Source organism: Rhinoderma darwinii, chromosome 12, assembly GCF_050947455.1.
Source record: "Rhinoderma darwinii isolate aRhiDar2 chromosome 12, aRhiDar2.hap1, whole genome shotgun sequence".
Lineage (NCBI taxonomy): Eukaryota > Metazoa > Chordata > Amphibia > Anura > Rhinodermatidae > Rhinoderma > Rhinoderma darwinii.
In genome coordinates this window covers 78,921,254-78,933,793 of record NC_134698.1, presented here as the reverse complement: position 1 = coordinate 78,933,793, position 12,540 = coordinate 78,921,254, and the positions used below count along the sequence as shown (strand labels likewise).

Genomic DNA, 12,540 nt, shown 5'->3' with positions numbered 1-12,540 from the left:
GTGGGATATTTATAAAAACTGCAGAATCTGGGCAATAAATATTAAGTCATGTTTTCTGATAAACCCCGGTCTCTCCGGAAAAACAATAAAATGGATTAAATATGAATTTCTGCACAAAAGATTTTACGTTTCACCTAGACTTTACTTTAATTCTTGTGAAATACCTAAAAGGGTTAAACTTTCTAATTGCGGTTTTGAATACTTTGAGGGGTGCAGCTATAAAATGGGGTGATTTATGGGGGTTTGTATTGTATAGGCCCCTCAAAGCCACTTCACAACGGAGCTGGTCGCTGTAAAAATAGCCTTTTGAAAATTTGAGAAATTTCTAAACCTTGTAACGTCCTAGAATAAAAGGATGTTCAAAAAACGATGCCAGTCTGCAGAAGACACATGGGAAACGTAAATGAGCAACTATTTTGTATGGTATTACTATCTTTTTTACAAGCAGATTTAAAGGAATGCCAATTCCTGTAATTTTTTGCAAAATTTTGTTTTGTTTTTCACAATTCAATATATAGACCAAATTTTACCACTAACGGAAAGAAGCTTTCACCAGATTATAAGTGCCCGATCCCCTACATAGTCTACATGATCGGCGCTGTAATGTAGATAAGTGGTTTATATTATTTTGAAAAACGATCAATTTTGAGCAATTTTAGATTTATGCTAATTTGTTCATGACCAACTGGGCGTTTAACTTTTTACCAAGTGGGCGTAGTAAAGAGAAGTGTATGACGCTGACCAATCAGCGTCATACACTTCTCCATTCATGGTTCGCTTGTTGCACTGCAGAGTGATCTCACGAGATCACGCTGTGACAGGACTTCCTCCCACAGGACCTTCACCGGAGCGATGGAAGAGTCAACAGACCACCTCCAGCCGTGCCAGGACGTTTATCCGAATCTGCAGCGGCTGGAGGTGATGTCTGTTGACTCTTCCATCGCTCCGGTGAAGGTCCTGTGGGAGGAAGTCCTGTCACAGCGTGATCTCACGAGATCACTCTGCAGTGCAACAAGCGAACCATGAATGGAGAAGTGTATGACGCTGATTGGTCAGCATCATACACTTCTCTTTACTACGCCCACTTGGTCATTAAGAAACTAATTAGCATAAATCTAAAATTCATAACTTGCTCAAAAATGATAGTTTTTCAAAATAAAAACCACTGTTATCTACATTACAGCGCCGATCAGATTATGTAGGAGACAGGGCATTTAAGAGGCTCAATCACCACCAGATTATAACTAATGTGTCACGAGAACACAATCTCAGAATCACTTGGATAAGTAAAAGCATTCCTAAGTTTTTACCACATAAAGGGACGTCAGATTTGATAAGTGAGGCTGTCAGGTAGGTCAAAAGTGGCCAAAGCAGGAAGGGGTTAACTGGAGCTCTGACAATAGGAAGGAACCAGCAGAATTTTTACATTCACTGTGGATGCGGCTGGTGAAAAACAAGTTAGTGTAGCTAAAAACTTCACTATAACATGTCAGAAGTTTGGATTGGCGGGGGACCGAGTGATGAGACCCCCACCAATCGCTAGAACAAAAAGCAGCGGAAGGTCTCGTGTGAGCGCTCAGCCGCTTCGTGTCTTTTCGGCTTTTTCCGGAAATAAATGTATCGGAGTACGGACTCAATAGAAAGTCTATGACCCCCGTACACCGATACATTTATTTCCGGGAAAAGACACGAAGCGGCTGACCGCTCACGAGACCACTTCAGCTGCTATGTTCTAGGGACTGGTGGGGGGTGGGGGTCTCCGTGCTCGGACCCCCTCCAATCCAAACTTATGACATGTCAGAAGTTTGTCGAACATTTAGCTACACTAAGTATTTGCAAAGTTACTCAACTTCATGTAGTTTTTAACTGGAATGTTTTTCTGAAAGTTTTCCTATAAAGACGGGTACGGCTCTGCCTCGAGCACGACTGACATAAAGAGCACCAGATCCAGACTCCTGCTCTGCCCCTCGGAATAACGGTTTCCTGGAGTGTTCCTCTCAGGGTATGTTCACACTAGTCTGATACGCTGCGTAAAAGTACACGGTGCATCAGACCTAGAACCTGCAGGAAATTCCAGCCAAAAGACCCCACTAAATTGTAATGCAGATTTGTCTGTAATCGCTCTGGTCTTCCTGCAGCCCACAGGACTGCGACAGCCTGGGATTGGTCACAGCAGTCACATGGGATAAAAATATCATCCCAGGAGGCCGGCGAACAGCCAGAGGAACAAGGAGCCCCTCACTATGACAACGCCAGGGGGACGTATAGACTTTAAAATGAAAATGTAAACAAGGATTTTTATTTTTTGGCAGTAGAGTTGTAATTTCTTTGCCGCAAAGAAATAATTTTCTATTTGTTGCGGCTCTTACCTCCCCATTAAACTCCATAATAGGGAAAAACTAACAGAAGTGTGACATGCTGCAAATATAAAAAAAAAAAAAAAGGGGGGCGGGGGAAATGCATCAGGTCAATTTACGCACATTTTCTCAGATATTTTTTTGGTGGGGGGGGGGGGGGGGGGAGACAAGGTTTGTTCAAGTCTCTCATCCACTTTGCTGCTACTGTAATACACTGTGAATTTTCCGCAATGCCACGAGTTGTGGAAAATCTGCAGCTAATCGCCCGATCTGCACCTACCCCAGATACGGTCGTAGTGCAGAGTGATCGTCTATACTCTGTATAATACTCTGAGCTGCGTCCACAGGTGAGGACTGGATATTACAACCCAAAAAAACAGATCTCATCCACAGAAAGCAGGGAGAGTTTTTCCTTTTAAACTTTGGCAGTAAATATACAGTCCTAATGTGGACGGCCTGAGCGCAGACTGACCCAGTGTCCGGTACGGAGGTCACGATACAGACCACACCTCGTATAATGTAATGCGTATTTATTAGATTAAAATGTGGGTTACAGACAAATCTAAACGTTCCACATGCAAATCTCCTGACTGTAAACCTACCGAGGACTTTCCACAAATCACCTGCCTCTCCCAGTAACAACATCTCGGTTCTTGTACAAACTCCTTTATAAGGAAAAAGACTAACAGGAATAAAAAAACAAAAACACACGGCTGCCATTCTCCAGAAACAGCGCCACACCTGTCCATGGCTTGTGCGGGGTATTGCACCTTAGCTTCATTTGAAGTGGCCGAGTTGTAATACCAGCCACAACCCACGGACAGGTGTGGCAATGTTCCTGGAAGACAGCGGCCATGTTTTTTTTTTAATCCTGTACAACTCTTAACAAATCACAATCCCCTTTCTACATCCAGTCGGGCCCCCCCCCCACGTCACATGACCCAGATCCTTCATTTCTCTTGTACCCACAGAACAAAACTAACAGTAATAACCAATGCGGTGATTGGTTCTGGTTACTCGGTGCTCAGGATCGCCACCCCTCGTTCGTAGAAGCTGTGAGGGTCTTCTTTGGTGGCAATTTCAAAATCAACTGTGAAGATCAAGTCGGCCCGTGTGAAGTTCAGGTAGACTGGCAGAGTGACCTGAGGGGAAAAAATAAAAAGATTGTCCAGCATGTTGGAAAATCTGATTGGCACAATATCCCCCCCCCTTCACTGCCCTTGAACGAGTCTCATTGGCAGTAGATCAGGCGGGCATGGACCCCCGGACACTCACCACGTTGGCCTTCTTCTCGGCGTAGGTCGGCTTGGTCCAGCGCAGCTGTGTCAGGGCCAGCACAGTAGAGATGGCGTTAGACAGGGACAGCTTGTTATTCGTACAAATCGCTCCCTGAAGCTTCAGACCTAAAATTCATTATTGATCATCTGTTAAAATACGAACCCGCAGCTGTCAAGGCACGGTGAGCGTTGTAGTTTTGCAACAGATGGAAAACCACTGGAGTGAGAACCAAGACCAGAAATATCTGTCAACGCTACACAGTGGCCTCCAGCTGCTGGGGAACTACAACTACCAGCATGCCCTGGCAACCACAGACGGAGCACTGCAATAAGGAACGGCTTAACATTGCAGATCATCTACAGGAGGCCAGATCTGTCGTACAAAACCCCGATGTCAATCAATGAAGTGCAACAGGTTCAATATGACGGGAGACCGGAGGAGGCAAGTGCTCAATTTCCCTGCAGCCGCCCCCGCAGTGGAAATGAAGCGTTACAGTTTCTATTAAAATAAAAGTACGAACTGGCTGTGTCCGGCAGAAGAGGAAAACCCGCTGCACGTAGTCGCTCTCCGCTCTGACTAATCGAGGATCCCCCACTGATAACTCATAGTCCCCTAATGGGATATAGCGCAGCTTGTCCACAAATACCTGTAATTCCAAAGCTATAGGCGTCCAGCACGACATTCTGGGTAGTGGTCACGCTCACTTCAAGACACAGCTCCTCCAAGGACCAGCTGTTTGCCTGGGCCACGTATTGCCTGGTGGCGGTAATGTACGCTTCGGGGACAAACAAGCCCCCGACCCACACATGGATGTTCTATGGAAGAAGAATGTGCAATATGTCAGCGTCAGCTACAAAGATGGCGCCGGCCTCTACCAACATGAATCTGACAAACCTTCAGCTCTTTGGCTCCACTGGCAGCGGCTGCTTGAGAGATGTTCTGGAGCTGTTTGATGCGGTCACTGAAGTCAGCGACCCACTGGATGACAGTCATCCCTGCGGGGACCGTGAAGCGAGACCAGCTCCGAGGCAGGATCCCTGAGGCGGAGGAAAAGCGGACGGTGAACTAGAGAAGGAATTCTTGATGTGGGAATACAGTCATTGCTCGGCATTAGGGCAGCAGCCCCACAATGATCACTCCAGCAGCGCTGCTGCCCCAAGACGGGCGTATTAATTGGCCATGTGACGGCCGGCACTCGGACGCATGTATTTCTATGGGGCTGTTCACATGGCCGTTGTTTTAATGGACCGCGTTAAGGTTCGATAGATTGAGTCTATGAGGGATCCGTGAAAATGGGTCCATCACAGGTGCGAATCGGACGTGAAAAGCGGAAGTTCTTCACCGCCAATTTTGCGCACGTCCATCTGAATTCAGACTCGTGTATATTCCTACACAATACCCTGAATTCAAGTGCGCCCATTATTGAGACATCCGACATGGGAATTTCCTGGATCGCAGACCCCAATATCCCCCCACCAGAGTCCCCGTACCTTTCACCAGCTCATTGATCAGGGTGCGCAGATAGTTGGTCTGTTTCTTCTTTCCCTCGCACACTTGGACGACGTCCGTGAGATCCTGGCGCACGTCCTGCAGTAACTTGGCGCCCATTTTTACTTCACGTTCAAAGAATCTGAACAGAGGATCCTGGAAGGGAAGTTTGAGACCAGATTATGTAAAAAGACGTCGTCACGGGAAATACCGGGAGCAGCGACGTCGCCAGAGGCTTTTTTCTCATACGACGACCGGCAAGATGGCGGCTGCGAGCCCTCACCTTTATGTTATCCACGGTGCGTCTCAGGTGGTTGAGGGTTTGGGGAATGACGCTGAGCCAGTTGCAGGCCGTGGTGTGCAGTGTCCTCATCCAGGCCGGGCGGCCATCAGACGTGGAATCCGTCCTCTGCTTCTTCTCAGTCTCTGCGTAAGCTAAATCATCCTCATCCTCCAGCATTTGCATTTTCAGCATTTTACTGATCATATCAATGCCTGAACAGGGGAGAAACAAAATGTCGCAGGGGAACGTAAAGCATAGAAAACCAAAAATAGGAGGGGGGGGGGGGGGAAGCAACTGAAGCGTAAAAGGCGTATTTTAAGTCACGCCCCTTTCTGCTACAACACGCCCCTTAGTCAAGCGTGGCGTCTAATACCTTCATTATACAAATAAGTTGCTGAAACCAGAAAAAAACCTTTAATACAAGTATAACGAAACTGGTTTCAATTTGCCACTTTTTTTTTTAAAGATCTCTTCTTGCTGTCAGTGAATGGAAACATTCCAGTTTACATTCAGAGGCTTGAATACTGTACTGATATAACTAAGGGTATGTTCACACGTAGCGAGTACACTGCAGAAAATCTGCCGCATATTACAGCGGCGACTAAGTGTAGGAAATTTTGAAGAAATCTCACCCACACGCAGCGGAAAAAACAAACAAACGGGTTCATAAATTGGCCTGCGGTGCGGATTTTAAATCCTATTAAATTTATGTTGCAGATTTGCTGCAAATATTCCTCATTGAGGTCAATTTGGGGGGGTCAAATTACGCAACAAATTGTGGTGGAATTTGCTGCAATCCCGATGTTTTTGCTCATGGAGCTCCCATGGCATCACGCTCCTGCTCTTCCGGTTGGCCTATAGTCTTTTTTTTTTTTCCTACTTCTATCAGTCGTTTTCCGCAGCAGTCAATCTGGCCGAATATGCGCACCCCATTTTGTACGAATATCCGCCCGGATTTCCCTGTGGGTGGTTCTGGGTCAAATATACGCGGTGAACTTTTCCGCAGCATCTCCGACCTGTGTAGCCCAACAAGCCGTGCACCTGTATTAGTTGGGCACGATCAGGGCAAGTTCTGTGTCTCTGAATGTAAACATTGATTTAAATTCACTGACCGCAAGCAGAATTATTGGCAAGATACTGAAACCGAGCGTGTATATTAGAAAGTTGCAGAATTTCTCATTATACAATCATGAAACTACATAAATCAGATTTAAGGGCATTGTACAGAAATAGAGAAACCTGGCCGCTTTCTTCCAAGAATAGCGCCATCCTCATCCACAGGTTGTGGGTGGTATTGCAGCTCAGTCCTATTCACTCCAATGAAGCGAAGCTGCAATACCAGACAGCCCATGGACGGGCGGGTGGCTGTGCCTCAGTTTTTGGAAGAAAGACGACATATTATATTTCTATACAATCCCTTTAAAACCATAGCTATTCGTTTACAGATCAAAGTGAATATGGATGTGAAAAAACTAAAAACAAGTAACATCGTAAGGAAGCAATAAAGGAATATTAGAAGCAGCAGAGGTTGAGGAGTCAGAGAAACACCAGGAAAATACAAGACTGTTGAAGGAAGAGAATGGACGGCGGCCGGGAATGTGCGGTGGAGAGGAGACCGAACAGGATCTCCATGTCAAATCACACATGTCCCCAGTCAGGACGAGAGGAGAACGTGACGAGGGTTACGCTGAAGATGACAGAAGCCGGAGAAACGTCGTGAGTGGCTGGAAAGAGATGAGAAGTAGAGCGCACGTTACCCTGTGTAGTCAGCAGAACGCACTCCGCATTGTTCGGCAGCCCCAACCAAGATGGCGTCTGAGTGTCCGGCAGCAGCTCAACCCACTGTACAAACTCGTCACGTCTGCAAGGTAAAGGATAAGTGACCCCACAGTCAGATTAACGATATCACCAGGGGGAGGCGCCGCCGCCGTCACCACACTTCAGTACCTGATGCCGTCCGGCATTTGGATATCCTTGTGTCCGTCCACCTTACAGGCCAGTTTAAAGTCCCTGTCGAAACTCGATGTCGTGAAGAGTCTCTCCAGGAAGGTGTTGAGCAGACGCTGATCAAACTCGTTGTCGATTCGACCTCCATAAATGGACTGCGCCATAAGAGTCTTCAGAGCCGACCACGGGATCTTATCGGGGGAAATGTTCTGGCGACCCTAAAAGAAAACCTCCAAATCATCCTCCTGTGCAGTGAAATACATTGGGATGGAGGCAAGAACCCCACAGCCCGGACGGGTGATCATGGAATCCAAATTCTCAAGCAAAGTCTCATCATTGTGCGGTGAAACGTTCTAATATACTAAGTTTCAATTCCTCACCATTTACAAGATCTCTGCTTGCTGTCAGTAAATTGGAATATTTTTGTTTACATCCTACAAGTATTATTTTCCCATGTTACAATGGATCAGTCCAGACAATCCACTGTTAGCTGAACACTGCCTAAATCTTTCCCGTCCTGGGCTTCAGGCTGATAACTCTTACTTCCGCTTATACATTGTAACAAACCCATCAGCTGTAACTAGCTTAGGACCAGTTTTCAGCCTATGAATGCAAACAAATACTATTCATTGACGGCAAGCAGAGATTTTGACTATGGTGAGGGATAGGCTCACAGAACCAAAACAAATATAGTGGCTTTGGCAGTCCAAGAGTAAAGTCCGTGATTATGTAGTTAAAAAAAAAAAAAAAAAAAAAAAAGCGCTCTCCACCCCAGTTCAGTCCTGGAATCCCTCATTGTGACGATACTACACGTGGCAGGCGCTATCATGGGCTGCAACGAGGGATTCTGGGACTGACCGCCTGGAGAGCTTCCCTGTGAATGGATGGGGCCCTCTTCCCTGTACATACGGTAACCCGGGTCGTGAGCCCCTCACCCCACGATACATTGGTTTTATTTGCCGCCGTACATGGCGGATTATCTTGAGCCGGTAGGTTGCTACATCCAGCTCTGCTACATTATGTCTTACAAGGATTCATCTGTTTTTTTTTGACTATCTCTTTTTGATTTCTAGTTTTGTTCCCGGATGAACCCGACAATTTTCAGGGGAACGCGCTGAACGCAGTTTATTATGTATCGTTTTAAGTCGGAGCCTCCTCTCTAGACATACGGATTTATTTTTCATCATTCACAACCTCCGTCTGGTGCTTGTGGTAGGTTTTTGTAGGATTCATTTTTTTTTCTCTCTTTTCTCATCTGCGCCTGCCCATTGTTGTGCAGTTTGAAGTTTTTGCACATTTTTGCTTTTTCTATTTGTGCATTTTCCTCTCTAGGTCCCCCCTCCGTACCGGATATCCACTATAAAGAATCGGCTAGGGTACACGTTGGTGTTGTCCCTTGAGTAGGGACGTTACTCCGACCAGAAAGTGTGACCCGATAGGGGGACGGGAGTGTCGGATGTTTAAAAAACAAACAAAAAAACTAAAAAACACACCCTCTTATTTTTGCATCATTATTTGGAGGGATAATCATTTTCCCAATAAAATTAAAAAGGTTACATTTTACTGTGTGAGGGATAGAAAGTTTCAGTACTTTCCACTAGAGGGCGCTTAATCCCCCTTTTCCTCTTCCTACACTAACATTGTACGTTCTGTGCGGGTCTACGATGCCCATGGGGTACAAGCATTGTGCCAACTGAATGGTATTAGGTGCTCCGACTACACTTTATCACTTACCTTTGCAGTGTCATCCAGCCAGGTGTCCACAGTGTCACACGCCGACCTCAGATCAGATTCCCCAAATTCATATTTCTTAGACCAACCCAGTGGAGCGTAACGCAGACGTTCCTGGATGATTGCGTGGAACCAGGCCAACAGGAAATACAGGCGAGCGCGCTCATTCGGATACTAGATACAGGAGAATAGCGCAGGGTTAGGGGGGGTCCATATATATATCTATCTCAGTCACTGGGTCACCTTACACCCACCTTACAGATCCTGGACACCGGGATACTGCTGAACGTCCGCAGCATGTTGGCCTTCACACCAGGAGGTGGTTCAAACACAAAGATCCGCCCGGCCCGCAGCAGATTCACCGGCACCTGGATCAGAAACACAACGTATAAATGACTCCCACTCACAATAGGAAGACGCCGACCTGTAAACCAAGTTCTAGCTACAACTGCCGTGAACGCCGGACGCCATTTATTTGTCACTTCACCTTTGGATTAATTTCCATTGTTAAGAAGAGTCGGAAACAAGAATGTGGCTGCAAGGAATGAAGCTTCTTCTCCAGCTGCATGAGCCAAGCAGGAGCCAAGTGCACGTTCTTCAGCATCACCCACCTGCAGTAACAAGTCACAGGTTCAGTATTTTCCCTCAAGTCGGCAGATTATTAGTAAGACATCAGATCCTGAACATAAACCATCAATGTGGGATCCGACCCCTGCGATCAGCGATCCTCCAGTGATCACCAAATCCCCTTTATTACTTACACCGGCACAGCGCCATACATAAGTATGTGGCCATGACTGGTACTGCAGCTCATCCGGGAGGGAGCGCGTGACCCCTTTTATTCTGCCAATTGGAAGTCTTCCAAGGGGTCGGACCCCCACCTAAGGATAGGCCCTTAATGTCTTTCTTCCAAAAATCCCCTTTAACTGGCATTAGAAGCATTTGAAATTTTATGACCTAGTCCTGCTTGCACAGCTGAAGGTTCGTTCCGATTGGATGTGTACAAACTTTATGCTGATGTAGGTTTTGAAACCATTAGGACGCACTGGCAAATTAAAATCGCCAGAGGTGAGATTCCCTTTTATTGAACGTTCGGCACGTTGATTTCCCCATTGTCTTCTATGGACCAGATGAATAGATTATTTATTCCAAGTTACAATACTCGGCAGCAGCACAAAAAAAACTCTCCTGCCCTAGACTCCAGGCAGATAACCATACACTAATAAATTGTAACAAATGCTCAGCTGTGCAAGGACTATGTCAACAAGAAAGTTTCTGTCCACTGGCAACAAGCAAAAATTTCCAAAACTGTGTGGGAAAAAAAAAAAAAAAGAAAAGTAGAGCCTTAAAATCATAAATGTGGGTTTCCTAGAATGTCCTCACCTTCCCGACTTCACCGCTGTGTTAATGGCCTTTTCAGCTTGACTAAAACCTTCAGCAGAACCTAGAATTGTAAAACGTTTAGGATTTAGCTCATGAAAACCAAAAATAGCTCAATCCCTGAGAAAAGTCCAATCAACCAAAAACAGTACAAACCAATGGCAATGGATGTAATTTGAGTGTTCTGTTCAGCTGCCAGGTCCTCCGCGCGGCCACTGGCATCATACCCAGGGACGGAGCACATCAGGACTGGAGTGTTTGGTTTAACCTGCAGAGAATGGAAACCCATAAGGACTGAAAATGTAGCAAACTCAGTCCCACCTACGGTGGAAACGGAGATCCTGTAAACTGTTCATAGTCCCCATAGAATTCAACAAAGCGGTATAAAGTCTATGGGAGTTATGGAAGGAGCCGAGCGCTGCTGATAGGTGGTGGTCTTAGGAGATAGGACCACCACCTATCAGGCATTTATGTCAAATCCACAAGATGGTAATAACCCCTTAAATCCAAGTTAAAGAACACAACAACATTACCTCCGTGTCCACAATGTACGCCAGATCCAAAGGCTGATCAATGACGGACATGAAAGTCTCACCAAGAATGGTGGAGACAAAGACGTGAGCCATGGCCAGCAGACGGTCAGGACGGAAGGCTTGGATCAGGAGGAGGCGATGGACAGCTTGACCGATCGGTGCTAAAATAAATTAAAAAAAATAAATAAAAAAGTTACAATACAAAACTACATTCATGATCTTCCCACAAGTGGTTACATATCCCCGGCATCGTAACTCTCTGAGCTGTAGACTGAGCATATACGACCCGTGGAGTCTGGTGATAATCTCCAGTGTGTAATGAAAAAGTATACAGACACCAAGATCTCTGCTTACCACCAGTGAATCAAAATATTCTATCCATCCACTAGCTGAAAGCATGCACAGACCTAATACTTTTGTCACAGCTGAGGGTTTGTTGCAATGTGTCATCGTAGACAATCCTCTGAGCTAGCGGCAGCATCATCTCTGACCAGATGATGCTGCCGCTAGCTCAGAGGATTGTCTACGATGACACATTGCAACAAACCCTCAGCTGTGACAAAAGTATTAGGTCTGTGCATGCTTTCAGCTAGTGGATGGATAGAATATTTTGATACCATCAACCTGGAGTCCACACTGTTTAACTGGATACAATTACAGCAAACCCTCAGCTACATAGGTTTTCAGCCGATGGGTGAGAACACCCCCCAATTCACTGACAGCAAGCAGGGATCTTGAAAACGAAATTAAAACACAAAGTAGATTCGAAAGTTGAAGAACTTTTCATTATCTAATCATTTACAGCTACTTTACGGTCACCCATGAACACCCTCCCAGCGCCACGTACTTGCAGGTTTCTCTTCGTTCCATATGTACGGGACGGTCTGTTCGGGAGAACTGCTCTCCAGCCAAATGAAAAGTTGCTGCAAAGAGAAAAGAACGTTCATGGAGATCTGAAATCACATCCACCAGGCAACGACTACGGAGAATACTAAAGACTCTTACGTCATCCGCTTCAACCTTGGACATGACGTCCCGGAAGGCGGGCAGGTTAGACAGTCTGATCATGGCCTCCACCTGCTCTTCTGACAGACCGTTCATCTTTGGGACTGAAGAAGAACCAAGTACGATCTCTTTGCCTCTGAGGAAGTGCTGGAACTCGTGATCATACGTCGGCTCCCTACATACAAACAAGAAGGACAAATCAATGAAGCCGTGTACGAGCCTTGTACAGAGATCTAGGACCATTAGAAAAATAGAGACCCCCCCCCCCCCTACATCTTTTTGGGACTAAATATAAGTGCAATTCCCGGTATAAGGGACAGACTGAACGTCTGAATGTCTGTCCTGCTTGGTCTTTTACTAAGAAAGACGTTGGCATTAGTAGTGCCAATGGTGTGACTTCTAGGACCACACAGACGTTAGTCATCAGAAGAGATGCCACCATGGGAGTGAGACCGCTTGCTTGTTGCTTTGACCTGCGCCACCTGGGATACAATAGGTCATGAAGAAGGGCTAGTGTGTCACAACCATGTTGTATCTT

The 12,540-nt window shown here is 46.0% G+C and overlaps 1 protein-coding gene across 1 annotated transcript in view; it reads right to left on the bottom strand.

Annotated features, from left to right (window-relative positions):
- Window positions 1–2,872: 2,872 nt before the first annotated feature.
- The window catches only part of DYNC1H1 (dynein cytoplasmic 1 heavy chain 1), a 44,755-nt gene continuing 35,087 nt past the window's right edge, over window positions 2,873–12,540 (bottom strand). The window contains exons 62-77 of the mRNA XM_075844245.1: window positions 12,003–12,177; window positions 11,845–11,920; window positions 10,998–11,158; window positions 10,621–10,732; window positions 10,468–10,528; window positions 9,572–9,695; window positions 9,339–9,452; window positions 9,088–9,258; window positions 7,354–7,571; window positions 7,164–7,267; window positions 5,407–5,618; window positions 5,126–5,279; window positions 4,530–4,672; window positions 4,282–4,450; window positions 3,633–3,760; window positions 2,873–3,499 (exon numbers count right to left, since the gene is read on the bottom strand). Of these exons, the coding sequence (XP_075700360.1) occupies window positions 3,371–3,499; window positions 3,633–3,760; window positions 4,282–4,450; window positions 4,530–4,672; window positions 5,126–5,279; window positions 5,407–5,618; window positions 7,164–7,267; window positions 7,354–7,571; window positions 9,088–9,258; window positions 9,339–9,452; window positions 9,572–9,695; window positions 10,468–10,528; window positions 10,621–10,732; window positions 10,998–11,158; window positions 11,845–11,920; window positions 12,003–12,177 (2,251 nt within the window). The 3' untranslated portion in view covers window positions 2,873–3,370. The remainder of the gene's footprint in view (window positions 3,500–3,632; window positions 3,761–4,281; window positions 4,451–4,529; window positions 4,673–5,125; window positions 5,280–5,406; window positions 5,619–7,163; window positions 7,268–7,353; window positions 7,572–9,087; window positions 9,259–9,338; window positions 9,453–9,571; window positions 9,696–10,467; window positions 10,529–10,620; window positions 10,733–10,997; window positions 11,159–11,844; window positions 11,921–12,002; window positions 12,178–12,540) is intronic.